The following is a 14,729-nucleotide window of genomic DNA, read 5'->3' on the forward strand; positions in this document are numbered from 1 at the left end:
TTAATGTATTATTTACTTTAACCTGACATACTGCAGCTATACTGTTGTTCTACTGTTGTTCCATTTAATGTATTATTTATTTGTGGGGAAATGGAGGAAGTTCTCTCAATCTATTTTGTTTAACTCTGTTTCCCTATTCTCTGTCGTACACGGTTTGGCATGTATTTTGCCGTCATTACATATAGGTATAACAAGATGTCGTAAATGTACTGCAGTGTGCCATGAGGTGCGTTATCACCAGCTTCCTGCACTGGGAAAAGGTGATAAGGACACAGGTGTGCTGAAGGGTTACGTGGACCACTACAGAGACAGAGGACCTTTTGCGGAGTTAGTCAGGGGGTTTAAATCCTGACAGAAAGTGTTCAGTAACATCTTTATTTATATCCAATCCATTGCAAGTAGAACAAATACTATTCCCATCTGGTGACAATTCCCCATAATGTCTGTCATTGAGTATAACCCCCCCAAAAAAATAGGAGAAAAAAAATTCAAGGGACCCTCTCCCCCCTCAGCCCTGCATCCTGGTTCAGTCCAACCTGAGCATAGGGGTCTTGTGTCACCCCCAAGGTAATTTCCTGTGTCATTTGTCGAAAGAACTCCACTGAAGACTCATGAAGCAAGGTTTAGGCTCGAACATGTGGACCTTTTTGTTGCTCACGCTGGCCTTTTCTGCCACAGGAATGACGGAAGAAAATGTCACAGATACAGCTATTGAAGAGAGACCTGTAATAGCCAAGGGCATACTAAAGGTAAGTCTTACCGATGTGGTGATTCAGTTAGTGAAATGACTGTACTTGGTTAAACGTCATACTGCGGAGCAGGACACATATGTATTGCTAACACATGGAGGCTACACTATCTTTAATCTAACTGCAGAGAGAAGCACATTTGACATGGTGGTCGTGGTGAATGACGAATGCTCATTGTCTGTTCCTCTTTCCCTCAGGCTCCAAGTGTAGTTGGATGAGCCATCAAGAAGATGCCTGAGCTCTATACCTTCCTTATGGAGCGATGGGCATTGTAGTATCCTTCTATTGTGGTTCCTGTGGAGGTTTCAGATAGAGTTATGGGCATTGCAGTAGCATTTTATTGTGGTTACTATGCAGATTTGTAACAGGCTGATGGCTTCTTGTCAGATCAAGTCTGCATTGAACTGTACTGAGTTGTCATTACCTCATATGGTTACAAAGCCTTTTTGTATTTTCTCACAACCTCCCAGATAAACAAGACAATTTGTGTTAGCGACAGCCCAGTTTTATACCAGCATGAATTGGCCTCAAACCACAAGTGTGTCTAACCAGGCCTTCGGGAAACATAATTATTTGAAACCATCATGTGTCAGTGTTTAAGTATGTTTAATGATGTTTGACCTCAGTGGAAATATATCCAGAAGTAGATTGTTCTTGTATTCTACAGACAGAGATTGAGCCTAGTCCTGGACTTAAACTGGAGAATCAGGGAATGAACATCAGAGAATGCTTTATGGAGATTCTTCTTGGAAATAGATGTTTAGTCCAGGACTGGGCTTAATCTGTCTTCAGGATATCGGCGGTACATGTTTTTTCCTTGATCCTCCTTTCCACTGAAGTCACAACCTGGAATATGATTCAGGAGAGGAGAAGAATCCACGTCTGATCTTCTATGATGATAAGGATGAGGTTGTTCAGGTTAGATATGGATTCCCATTCAAGGTGTTATATGTCATCTACTGTACGTGTCAGACAAAGATTATCAGCAAAATGCTTGGGGAAATAACATCTATTTTCCTGAGCTTGACTCAAGCCTGGCAAGATTAGGGAGGGATAAATAACTAATTAAAAAAGGCATTACGCAAGGAAAAACCAAGAGCATATCAGTGTAGTCTGAAACAGTTAAAGAGAATGTGATGTTAATAAATCCTCTGTGTCTTTTGTGAACCTGTTGCATTACGGTCATTATGGTCATTATGGTTGTTATTGTTATTATGGTCATTATGGTTATTATGGTTATTATGGTCATTATAGTTATTATGGTCATTATGGTCATTATTGTAATTACGGTCATTATAGTTATTATGGTCATTATGGTCATTATAGTTATTATTGTCATTATAGTTATTATGGTTAGTATGGTCATTATGGTCATTATAGTTATTTTGGTCATTATAGTTATTATGGGCATTATAGTTATTATGGTCATTATGGTTATTATGGTCATTATGGTTATTATGGTCATTATGGTTATTATGGTCATTATGGTTATTATGGTTATCATGGTCACTTGCCTGTACTGAATATAAGCATTTTGTGTGTGTTGTATCAGACTGTCCCTGTGAAGAAGATGAAGGTGGATGAAATCAGTAGCCTGCTGGACTCTCTGGGTTTCTACAAGAGATCTCAGAAGGGAGAGGAGGTGCCAAAGGAGTTTCAACACTTTCCCCTGAGAGCCCCCAGGGACGAGTTGTGAGCACAATAAGATCTGGTGGCCAGACTCTGTCACTGCATCCAGTCACAGATGATGAGAGGGGTCCCAAGGCCACAACATGAGCCAGGCCCTAATTTGAGAACAAACGACTCGGTGCAGCTATGCAGAGCAGAGCCTACCACACTGTCTCTTTTAAAATATACATTTGTCAATAAAAGTTTAAACAAGTTATGTAGAATGTGTCTCATGCTGACTCTGTGGTATAATATGCTGTCTGTCTTCCATCCAAATGAAACGCTGTACAGTAGAGTTTCAGCAGGTAATGACAGCAGTTAGCGTACCAAAAAGGTAATGTTGACTTCAAAGATTACCTTCATTAATCCTGAACCTATTACAGGGTACTGATTCATTGGTTTTATGTATACTGAACAAAAATATAAACGCAACATGTAAAATGTTGGTCCCATGATTCATGAGCTGAAATAAAAGATCCCTGAAATGTTCCATATGCACAAAAAAAAAACGTATTGCTCTCAAATGTGTTAACACCCTAGTTAGCGAGCATTTCTTCTTTTCCAAGATAATCCATCCACCTGATAAGTGTGCCATATCAAGAAGCTGATTAAGCAACATGATCATTACACAGATGCACCTTGTGCTGGGGACAAGAAAATGCCACTCTAAAATTTGAAGTTTTGTCACACAACACAATGCCACAGATGTCTCAAGTTTTGAGGGAGCATGCAATTGGCATGCTGACTTCAGGAATGTCCACCAGAGCTATTTCCAGAGAATTCAATGTTCATTTCTTTAGCAAAAGCCGCCTCCAACATTGTTTTAGAGAATTTAGCAGTACGTCCAACCGGCCTCACAACCGCAGACCATGTTTAACCACGCCATCCAAGTCCTCCATGTCTGGCTTCTTCCTCTGTAACTTACTAAAATCATTGAAATTGTTGCATGTTGCATTTTTATTTTTGTTCAGTATATTTTCAGTTTTTTCCTTATTCATTTTTTGATTTGTCATCTAAAAACCGCTGATTGCCATCATACTTTCTCCTCCCACATATTAAACCCTGATAATAATGTAGTGAATACAGAGACAGAGACACGCTCCTAGGTCTGTCAAGGGTGCTAATCCCCTGTCTACCTCCTCCCACCACTCCGATAATCTGATTAGCAGACGCTGCTGTCTGGTTAACTGACTAATCCCTGTAGTCCTCAATCAGGGAAACACACACCCTGTCTTCTGTTTCTATACACCAATTTGTTTTCTATTAGTTTAAGAATAGCATACATTTCTCTGGACACACACAGAGTGGTAGTGGTACATGGTTGTATTGGGCCACAATGCCTGTGTTCTACTCCCCCATACCCCAGAACCTCCGGATGGGCCTGGCCTCTGTCGGTGGATCCGTGTTCACTAACAACAGGACAGGGGACTTTAGCAGTGACTACAACAAGGACCATGATGATAAAACAGGTAGGCCTGTTGCCTGATACAATATATGGAGTACTGTATGCTGTATAATGCCTGTGTCAAATATTATTTGGGATTTTGCTTTGTTTTAGGAAAGTATTTTCTATATTTTTGGATATTCAGGAAAGCATTTGTATAATTCAAATTGCGAAACTTCAAATATAAATAGTTTTATGTTTTTATATTCCAGTCAATGAGTTGGTGTCTCACCTACCTCTTCAGATGATCCTGTACTTCAACATATTCTATTTCCCATGCTGGTGGGTCTCTGCTGTTCTCATGCTGGATCTAAAGGTGGCTTTTTCCCTACTGACTTCAGAGGTTTCCCCCAAGGTTTCCCAACTCTCAATTTATTATGTATGGAATACCCAGATCAGTAATACAATATGTCTTTCTTGTCATAGTTGTATTACCTGCCTGGGTACTACCAGGCTCTACTTGTGACTGGAGTGGTTCTGCTTACCATCTGTGAAATCACCAGGCTCTATCTGGGCTATATCGGAAACCTCAAAGAGAAGGTAACTGAACCTAACTTCCTCTCTGGAAACGTCTCCCCTCTCCCTCTCTCTCCTTCACTGTCTTCCCCCTTTCCCACAAACTCAATGAATATCTGATCTGATAAACTGCCTGTTTAAGTACCCTGTGTGAGTAGGTGTGTAAACATTCCCACTGCGCGCACACTTGGCTAGGACGCCCCACTGAGTGTCTGACTGTGTGTGTGTCTTCATACATCTGTGTGTGTATGTCTCTTTCTCTCTGTGTCTCTTCCACTCTGTCGCTTCAGTCTCTTTCTCTGTGTTCCTCCCTCTGTGATCAGGTGCCAGAGCTGGCTGGGTTCTGGCTGATATCCTTCCTGTTCCAGCTGCCCATTCTACTCTTCTTCCTGACTGACGAGGACATCATCATCCTCCCTCTGGAGAGGGCCGTCCACTCCATCTACCTCCTCTTCATCCTCTCAGAGCTCCTGGCTTCCTTCTTCGCCCTCAGGTAGGATGATGTACTGTATAGTACTGTATGCCATTTATCAGATGCTTTTACCCACAACCTTGGCGTTTCTAGTGCTATGCTCTATCACCTGAGCCATATAGGAGCCATCACAGAGGAGTGTCTATGGAAAGCTGATGTAGACTTATACTGTCAGTGGAATCAACCAATCTCATGCAGAGCGTGGACAGCAGAAAAAAGTCTATGTTTACCTCTCAATGGTCATGGCATCTGTTCAGAGACAGTCATGATATGTAATATATTCCTATTCTCTCTCTCCCTTCTTCTTCTGCTTCTTCTGCTTCTTCCTCTTCTTCTTCACCCTCAGGGCCATGACCAGGAAGTTAACCCTGCTGTTCCACCTCAGGCAGTTTGGGGAGGTGGAAAACCTTCATCACCTCCACCATCACCACCTCCACATAGCGGGAAAGAGCCCAGCCTTCGGCATGCCATATTATGGGAGGACTGTTCTGCCCATGCCACCACACACCAATAACGTTCACAGTCACTGATAGAGCACAGAGAGACAACCAGGAACACTGTGACTGGGATGGATGGGACTGGGAGATGGGGTATGATCTGAAGTTAAAGGCGTAGGGGTGAATAGTTTAATGTGGAAGAGAGTTCTTGTGAATACAGCCTTGAAATGATTTTCCAAAGAGGGCGGAAGCTTTTGAAGTGTTCCATGATGTTCAACATATAATGCTGGATTTTGTGATCTTTGTCAAAAGATGAGTTGATGCACTGTTTTATAATTGTTGTGTTTTCATTTCTAGATATAAAACACGTGTAAAAAATATTACTGGACACCGGTAGTAGTGATGGTCATAACATATTAGAACCACATGGTGGCACTAAATGGCCATGAGAGGGGTTAGTAATAAACTGAAAAGTGTTGCAAAGTCCCAATTTGTAAGGCAGAATAATCACAAACTGTCATGCTGCACAGATACGGGTTAGAGAGCCTTTCTGATTGTCTATACAAGTGAAGCTTGTCAGGAGCTGTCAGAAGCTGGTCAGAAGCTGGTCAGAAGCTGTCAGGAGCTGGTCAGAAGCTGTCAGGAGCTGTCAGAAGCTGCCAGGAGCTGTCAGGAGCTGGTCAGAAGCTGTCAGGAGCTGTCAGAAGCTGGTCAGAAGCTGTCAGGAGCTGTCAGGAGCTGGTCAGAAGCTGATCAGAAGCTGTCAGGAGCTGGTCAGAAGCTGATCAGAAGCTGTCAGGAGCTGGTCAGAAGCTAATCAGAAGCTGTCAGAAGCTGGTCAGAAGCTGTCAGAAGCTGTCAGAAGCTGTCAGAAGCTGGTCAGAAGCTGTCAGAAGCTGATCAGAAGCTGTCAGAAGCTGTCAGAAGCTGGTCAGAAGCTGTCAGAAGCTGGTCAGAAGCTGTCAGAAGCTGTCAGAAGCTGGTCAGAAGCTGTCAGAAGCTGTCAGAAGCTGGTCAGAAGCTGTCAGAAGCCATCAGGAGCTGTCAGGAGCTGTCAGGAGCTGGTCAGAAGCTGGTCAGAATCTGTCAGGAGCTGGTCAGAAGCTGGTCAGAAGCTGTCAGGAGCTGCCAGAAGCTGGCCAGAAGCTGTCAGAATCTGTCAGGAGCTGGTCAGAAGCTGGTCAGAAGCTGTCAGAATCTGTCAGGAGCTGGTCAGAAGCTGGTCAGAAGCTGTCAGAAGCTGTCAGAAGCTGTCAGAAGCTGGTCAGAAGCTGTCAGAATCTGTCAGGAGCTGGTCAGAAGCTGGTCAGAGCTGTCAGAAGCTGTCAGAAGCTGGTCAGAAGCTGTCAGAAGCTGTCAGAAGCTGGTCAGAAGCTGTCAGAAGCTGTCAGAAGCTGGTCAGAAGCTGTCAGAAGCTGTCAGGAGCTGTCAGGAGCTGGTCAGAAGCTGTCAGGAGCTGTCAGAAGCTGGTCAGAAGCTGTCAGAAGCTGGTCAGAATCTGTCAAGAGCTGTCAGGAGCTGGTCAGAAGCTGTCAGGAGCTGTCAGAAAGTGGTCAGAAGCTGTCAGGAGCTGGTCAGAAGCTGTCAGGAGCTGTCAGAAGCTGGTCAGAAGCTGTCAGAAGCTGTCAGAAGCTGGTCAGAAGCTGTCAGAATCTGTCAGGAGCTGTCAGAAGCTGGTCAGAAGCTGTCAGAAGCTGGTCAGAATCTGTCAGGAGCTGTCAGGAGCTGGTCAGAAGGTGTCAGGAGCTGTCAGAAAGTGGTCAGAAGCTGTCAGAAGCTGGTCAGAAGCTGTCAGAAGCTGGTCAGAATCTGTCAGGAGCTGTCAGAAGCTGGTCAGAAGCTGCCAGAAGCTGGTCAGAATCTGTCAGGAGCTGTCAGGAGCTGGTCAGAAGCTGTCAGGAGCTGTCGGAAAGTGGTCAGAAGCTGTCAGGAGCTGGTCAGAAGCTGTCAGGAGCTGGTCAGAATCTGTCAGGAGCTGTCAGAAGCTGGTCAGAAGCTGTCAGAAGCTGCCAGGAGCTGTCAGGAGCTGTCAGGAGCTGTCGGAAAGTGGTCAGAAGCTGTCAGGAGCTGGTCAGAATCTGTCAGGAGCTGTCAGAAAGTGGTCAGAAGCTGTCAGAAGCTGCCAGGAGCTGTCAGGAGTTTGTCAGAAGTTGGTCAGAAGCTGTCAGGAGCTGTAAGGAGACAGGAACAAATGCAGCACAGTTTAAAAAGCACTTTAGAAAATATGCTGGATAACACATCTCAAATTAACATGAATTAAATGACCATCCTGTACACCAGACAACATGTTATTTGTTCGAAAAGGAAGAACGTGGTTCTCTTCCAAGATTTAAAAGTTTTCTTTCAATAACACATTTCAACTAAAAACATCTAATAACCAGCATACAAGCAACCTTGTACCTGACAACCAATCCTAAAGGTTGTCTACAAATAACAAAATGATTATATATCACTAAATAGAAATCACAGCTTTAATGTGTTTCGAGTCAAGCTTATCTCCCTCTTGCCGATCAAATCGATCTGATTACTATCTGATCGAGATTTGTGGCATCTACACATGGTAATAAAATGTCTCTTATCTTCGTTCATATTGTGACCAGATTCAATGGCCCCTCCCTGTATGCAAATGTTCCAACCTGCTTTGCACCCCTATTATGGCATAAGCTGTATCAATTGAGAGAAAATAGCACACTTTTAAAGTCAATACATTTATACTCTCATCATTACAGCCTACTTTTGTTATGCAACGATGTAAGACTGGGCGTAATAGGCTGCTGTTGTGTTCCCTATGACCTTGACCTGTCCACAGCCATACAGAATCTCTCCCATCCCTAAAATAGTCACCACACAAATTAGCTTAGTATCTGGATGTGTTTACAAAATACAATTATTGCACCGTATAAATAAAAATTACTCTTAGCTCCTAATGTAACCTAAAAACAGAAACATGTTCCGTTACAGAGTAGGCTACAAAGTGCGTCTCTGAATGGCGCAAAGCGATGTCCAAATAGGTCTGGACAGGGTTGTTCTTTTCGCATGGATGTTTATATACGTTGTCTTTATATAATTGTAATATTGTATTGCAATAACCTTTAGCATAGGGCTAAACAGTACCAAAGGGAAAAAAGTGACATGCTGGCAGAACGACCCTGGTTTAGTTTCCGCCAATTAATTGACCAGTGATAATTCGCTGACGGATCATCAATATGTTAACCTATTGCGAGACGCATGGGGGGAAAAACATCGCTAAAAAGTGCAATCGATAAAAAAGGGCAAAGGAGCACACATGTAAAGAAAATGGCGTTATAAAGGAATCAAGTGTACATCTAGAAGTAGCCTAAAGAGTCCTTCGTTTTGAAGTCTACATTATATTGGACAGTGGCCTCGCTCATGCTTCCAGAAAGCTATGCGCCGTTAAGCATCCGTTTGGACATCTTCTGCACTTTATTGAAAGCTGGAAAATGCTAAAAGACTATTCACCACCCATCCACCGTTCATTCTGACAATTTTAGCTTTTATTTCACCTCTACTTAACCAGGTAGGTTCTCATTTACAACTGCGACCTGGCCAAGATAAAGCAAAGCAGTGCGACAAAAACATCGACACAGAGTTAAACATAAACAAACGCACAGTCAATAACACAATAGAAAAACTAGATCTAAACATTAGGCATTCATATTATACCTGACCATACACTTGTCATATACTGCGCTCTTCTGCAGTGACTCCATCATAGTCTGTCCCATGTATCACTAATACAGTTTGAGATCAGTTCTGCTATTACAGTCATTGGCCTTACTGTAGCCTACGATGTTCTTAAATATTTGATGTTGCGTTGGCGCTGGACGTGGGAACATGATAACCATTTTTTCTCTCATTCTGGATTATATCTCTTGACGCATATTTTTATTTCTATTTAATATAATATGCCTATTTTATTCTGAGCTGGACATGGTATTGTACAGTGGCATCTGACAACAGTCCAGTAGGCGCATAGTTTCTAATGAAGACCATGATCGTAATTCAACTATCCAGTAGGCGCATAGTTTCTAATGAAGACGCATAGTTTCTAATGAAGACCATGATCGTAATTCAACAGTCCAGTAGGCGCATAGTTTCTAATGAAGACCATGATCGTAATTAAACTATCCAGTAGGCGCATAGTTTCTAATGAAGACGCATAGTTTCTAATGAAGACCATGATCGTAATTCAACAGTCCAGTAGGCGCATAGTTTCTAATGAAGACCATGATCGTAATTAAACTATCCAGTAGGCGCATAGTTTCTAATGAAGACGCATAGTTTCTAATGAAGACCATGATCGTAATTCAACAGTCCAGTAGGCGCATAGTTTCTAATGAAGACCATGATCGTAATTCAACTGTCCAGTGTGATTTTTTTGAGAGGGCGTGACAACCGAGACTTTAGCCCAATGTCGAGGCTTTCTTGTCCGTATTCGTTTACACTTCAAGGATAAGATGCATCTTCGACTGGCTCTGGTGGTCAAGAAGATCTAATCATGATCAGATCACAATACGTTTTTTGATTTTCTAAACCTCTTGACAAATCAACTCAAATATATTTATAAAGCCCTTCTTACATCAGCTGATATCTCAAAGTGCTGTACAGAAACACAACCTAAAACCCCAAACAGCAAGCAATGCAGGTGTAGAAGCACAGTGGCTAGGAAAAACTCCCTAGAAAGGGCAGAACCTAGGAAGAAACCTAGAGAGGAACCAGGCTATGAGGGGTGGCCAGTCCTCTTCTGGCTGTGCCGGGTGGAGATTATTACAGAACATGGCCATGATGTTCAAAAGTTCATAGGTGACCAGCAGGGTCAAATAATATTATTATTGTCGAGGGTGCAACAGGTCAGCACCTCAGGAGTAAATGTCAGTTGGCTTTTCATAGCCGATCATTCAGAGTATTTCTACCGCTCCTGCTGTCTCTAGAGAGTTTAAAACAGCAGGTCTGGGACAGGTAGCACGTCCGGTGAACAGGTCAGGGTTCCATAACCGCAGGCAGAACAGTTGAAAATGGAGCAGCAGAACGACCAGGTGGACTGAGGACAGCAAGGAGTCCTCAGGTCAGGTAGTCCTGAGGTTGTCCTGAGTCATGGTCCTAGCCTCCTAGGGCTCAAAATCAGGACAATGGACACATGTTAGAACCAGGTATGAACAGAACTTTTGACAGAAATAGCCTATTGAATCCAACCCCTGCTTATGAAATGTAGTCCTGTGTAATAGCATTTTCCTCATGTTCTCTCTATTCCAGAGAAACTGCTCACCAGATGACCCTGCCCTCCCTGACCTTCTCCTGAATCATGTTTACAATGTTTGAACACCATTTGACATTGAAAAGGAATATGGAATAGAAACCATGGTGAGAAAAAAAGTTTACACAATTCCCTAAGGAGTTCCAGGATTTATCTTAGACACAGGCCGCTCCGGCTTCTCATCAAATTGCCTTCCATTGGCTGAGGGTGGTGAATAAAAGCCTGCTCACTACCGCATCAAATATATTGTTTCTCCTTGTGCTTTCACCTCCCTTTGAAATGGACCTGCGAGTGTCTGAGTGTCTCTCTCTCTCTGTCTGGAACCCAGCATACTTTTCATTGTATTTCTTCTGGATTTTATTAATCTCCCTTCAGAGTACGGTCCTCTCTCTCTCTCTCTCTCTCTCTCTCTCTCTCTCTCTCTCTCTCTCTCTCTCTCTCTCCATCTCTTTCTCTCTCTCTCGCCATCTCTTTCTCTGTCGCGCTCTCTCTTTCTCTCTCTCGTGCTCTCATTCTTGCTCTCTCTTCTGAGGTAGCAGACCCGTCTTCTCCTTAATTATAATTGGGTGCAGCTTGAAGGTAATCACAAATGTGATCCCTGGGACATGTGGTGGCGGTGCTGTGAGAGCTGTGTGAAACCTGATGAGAAACAACAGTCTCCTGGATCTGAGTGTGTGTTTTTTTGAGAGGGTGGGACAACCGTGACTTTGGCCAAATTTAAAAGATGTCTTTGTCTGTATCAGTTTACAGTTCAAGGATATCTGTATAAGATGCATCTTCGACTAGCTCTGGAGGTGGTCAGGAATATCTCATCACGATCAGATCACAATGTGCCTTTTGATTTTCTAAACATGTTGACAAATGTTGGCAGAATCAGAATGTGGACAAAATCAGGACAACTGATGCATGTTAGAAGTGGCTTTTGACAGATATAGCCCGAGGTTGTCCTGAGTCATGGTCCTAGCCTCCTAGGGCTCAAAATCAGGACAATGGACACATGTTAGAACCAGGTATGAACGGAACTTTTGACAGATATAGCCCGAGGTTGTCCTGAGTCATGGTCCTAGCCTCCTAGGGCTCAAAATCAGGACAATGGACACATGTTAGAACCAGGTATGAACGGAACTTTTGACAGAAATAGCCTATTGAATCCAACCCCTGCTTATGAAATGTAGTCCTGTGTAATAGCATTTTCCTCATGTTCTCCCTGTGAATGAAGCCACCCCTGATCACCCGCACACATAGTTCATTTTCATAGCACCACTTTGCTCGTATTATTCCTTTTTGCATTTATTTGCTCTCCTCATCTCACCTTGTCCCTTTGCTTGTGGACTTCAGTGGACAACACAACAGCTGTCTGTGACCAGGATTAAAAACATCTCCAAACCAAATCTTCATACCATAAGCACTAACTGCTACACAGTTATCGTTGTCACCATATTAACGTTATTGTCAACAAACTAGAACTAATGCGCTAGTAAACCCACAATCCAATCCATGGCTGGCCCCTGTGGTAATAAATGTATAAACACAAAAGCTTACCTTGACTTGGAAGACTTGCAGTGTTGGATAACCTTAGCCAGCTTAGTTTACATAAATAGCATTCCTCCCTGTTTGTCAGGTTGTTGAGTAGACTAAATTAGCTCTATTAGCTAGCTAAGTAAGGGAAAAATATATGAAATATAGCTAGCTCTTTCTTGCTCTATCTTTCTCTCAGTCATTTGGTGACGTGAATATATTTTGTGGAGTTTATTACAAAAGGATCACTTTTTGAATGTTCCGCTATTTAGATTTTTATGTAATTCACTGAGTAGGATGGTCCTCCCCTTCCTCCTTTGAGGAGCCTCCACTGATGTATTCCACCATTTTTACAACTAGTAGGGTGCATATGTCACAGGCACGATCTCAGTATAGACAATACCAAACATGGACACCTTTCTCAGCCAACTCTTTATTTCTATCCCATCTCTAATGCTCTACCACTGAGCTCAGAGATAATAAATAGATTTTGACACCATCCTCTTATGTATTGGGATGCAGGTGAAGATTGGCGGCGGGAGATTGCCTGTGTTAGGGGAATGCCAGGGCTCAGACTAATTCACTTCCTTTAGTCAGTGGTTTAAATGGCCACTCAGGGTTCTGCATTATGAATATGACAGCAGAGTGGGGCAGCTGGGCTCGTTGATATTGCCATACATCAGCGAACTGAGCGTCATTTTAAAAAATCTATTTCGTGAATAGTATTTCGATTTTTGCAATGATTTTTAGTGTTTTTTTATGCCTGTATTTACCTTGGTGTATTACGTTCATTTACTTTCTGGACAACTGTCCCAACTAGTGCAGCTCACCAATCAATGAGCATATTATTACTGCTCTTATCTTGGATTGATCTATATCACAGCTGATAGTCCTCAGAGTCAGAACTCACCTCAAATGAATCACAAAACTACAGTACACTAGCAGGTTCCAAAGACTGTCCAGAATGGGACGCTAAGACATATTCCAAAGACTGTCCAGGTTGGGGCGCAAAGACATGTTCCAAAGAATGTCCAGGATGGGGCACAAAGACATGTTCCGAAGACGGTCCTGGATGGGGCACAAATACATGTTCCAAAGACTGTCCAGGATGGGGCACAAAGACATGTTCCAAAGACTGTCCAGGATGAGGCACAAATACATATTCCAAAGACTGTCCAGGATGGGGCACAAAGACATGTTCCAAAGACTGTCCAGGATGGGGCACAAAGACATGTTCCAAAGACTGTCCAGGATGGGGCACAAAGACATGTTCCAAAGACTGTCCAGGATGGGGCACAAAGACATGTTCCAAAGACTGTCCTGGATGGGGCACAAAGACATGTTCCAAAGACTGTTCAGGATGGGGCACAAAGACATGTTCCAAAGACTGTCCAGGATGGGGCACAAAGACATGTTCCAAAGACTGTCCAGGATGGGGCACAAAGACATGTTCCAAAGACTGTCCAGGATGGGGCGCAAATACATGTTCCAAAGACTGTCCAGGATGGGGCACAAATACATGTTCAACACTTGGTTGAATAGTGACCATATGCTTGTCTTGCTGGTGTAGTTTTGCTGGTGTAGTTTTGTGATCCATTTGAGCTGAGTTCTGAGGACTCTCAGCTGTGATACAGATCAATCCAAGATAAGAGCAGTCATCATGCTAATTGATTGGTAAGGTGCACTACCTGTGACAGCATAAAAACAAGTAAATAATTGACCTCATCTGAGTTTCACCGGATGGAAACAATTCTCTGCAATTAAATGTAAACAGCAGATACCTTGAGAGTGAGTGACATTTCTGACTCTTTAGTTGTTATAGTTTTAAAAGAGGGAGCAGAAGGAGCTTGACGTTTTGATGAGCATGTGGTTTGAGGACGAAACCAGTAGAGGATTACTCACGATGAGACAACACATCTGGTCTAATAGATCTCCTATGGATTCATCCACAGCTTGGGTTACACACTCAGACACACACGTACGTACGATCGCAGACACACACATACACACACACAGGCACATGCGCAAACACACGCACACGCACACACACACAATCATTTCAGACATGCAAATGTGACGTGTTCTGAAATCCTTTCAACCCTTCCCTTCTATGTACTGCAGGCCCCCAAAGCGTCAAAGATGAAAAACAAACAGCATTACTCGTAGTAAAATAACTTAAAAATGGAAATTCTGTGTACATCAGAAATATTTCTTAGGGTTATGGCTAGGGTTAGAGTTAGGGGTAGGGTTGAGACTAGGGTTAGGGTTAGAGTTAGGGGTAGGGTTGAGACTAGGGTTAGTGGACTCCATCAGAACACAGTGGACTCCATCATTCTTAAATGGTAGAAGTTTGGAACCACCAAGACTCTTCCTAGAGCTGGCTGCCCAGCCAAACTGAACAATCGTGGGAGAAGGGCCTTGGTCAGGGAGATGACCAATAACCCGATGATCACTTTGACAGACCTCCAGAGTTCCTCTGGGGAGATGGGAGAACATTGCAGAAGGACAACCATCTCTGCAGCACTCCACCAATCAGGCCTTTATGGTAGAGTGGCCAGACGGGAGCCACTCCTCAGTAAAAGGCACATGACAGCCCGCTTGGAGTTTGCCGAAATGCACATAAAAGACTCTCAGACCATGAGAAACAAGA

General features: G+C 43.2%; 2 protein-coding genes across 2 annotated transcripts; both read left to right on the forward strand.

Annotated features, from left to right (window-relative positions):
• The first annotated feature begins 555 nt into the window (after positions 1–555).
• On the forward strand, positions 556–2,634 carry selenoe (selenoprotein e). Its single transcript, XM_035767984.2, has 4 exons — positions 556–749; positions 947–1,023; positions 1,589–1,667; positions 2,302–2,634. Exons 1-4 carry the CDS (start codon positions 612–614, stop codon positions 2,443–2,445), a joined length of 438 nt encoding a protein of 145 aa, XP_035623877.1. The 5' UTR covers positions 556–611; the 3' UTR covers positions 2,446–2,634.
• A 145-nt stretch (positions 2,635–2,779) lies between these two features.
• zgc:112294 (transmembrane protein 17A) lies at positions 2,780–5,870 on the forward strand. The gene is made up of 5 exons (XM_035767986.2): positions 2,780–3,886; positions 4,074–4,177; positions 4,288–4,401; positions 4,701–4,870; positions 5,196–5,870. The coding sequence occupies exons 1-5, from the start codon at positions 3,754–3,756 to the stop codon at positions 5,377–5,379; spliced, it is 705 nt and encodes a 234-aa protein (XP_035623879.1). The 5' UTR covers positions 2,780–3,753; the 3' UTR covers positions 5,380–5,870.
• The last annotated feature ends 8,859 nt before the right edge of the window (positions 5,871–14,729 follow it).

Source organism: Oncorhynchus keta, chromosome 25, assembly GCF_023373465.1.
Source record: "Oncorhynchus keta strain PuntledgeMale-10-30-2019 chromosome 25, Oket_V2, whole genome shotgun sequence".
NCBI classification, from domain to species: Eukaryota; Metazoa; Chordata; class Actinopteri; order Salmoniformes; family Salmonidae; genus Oncorhynchus; species Oncorhynchus keta.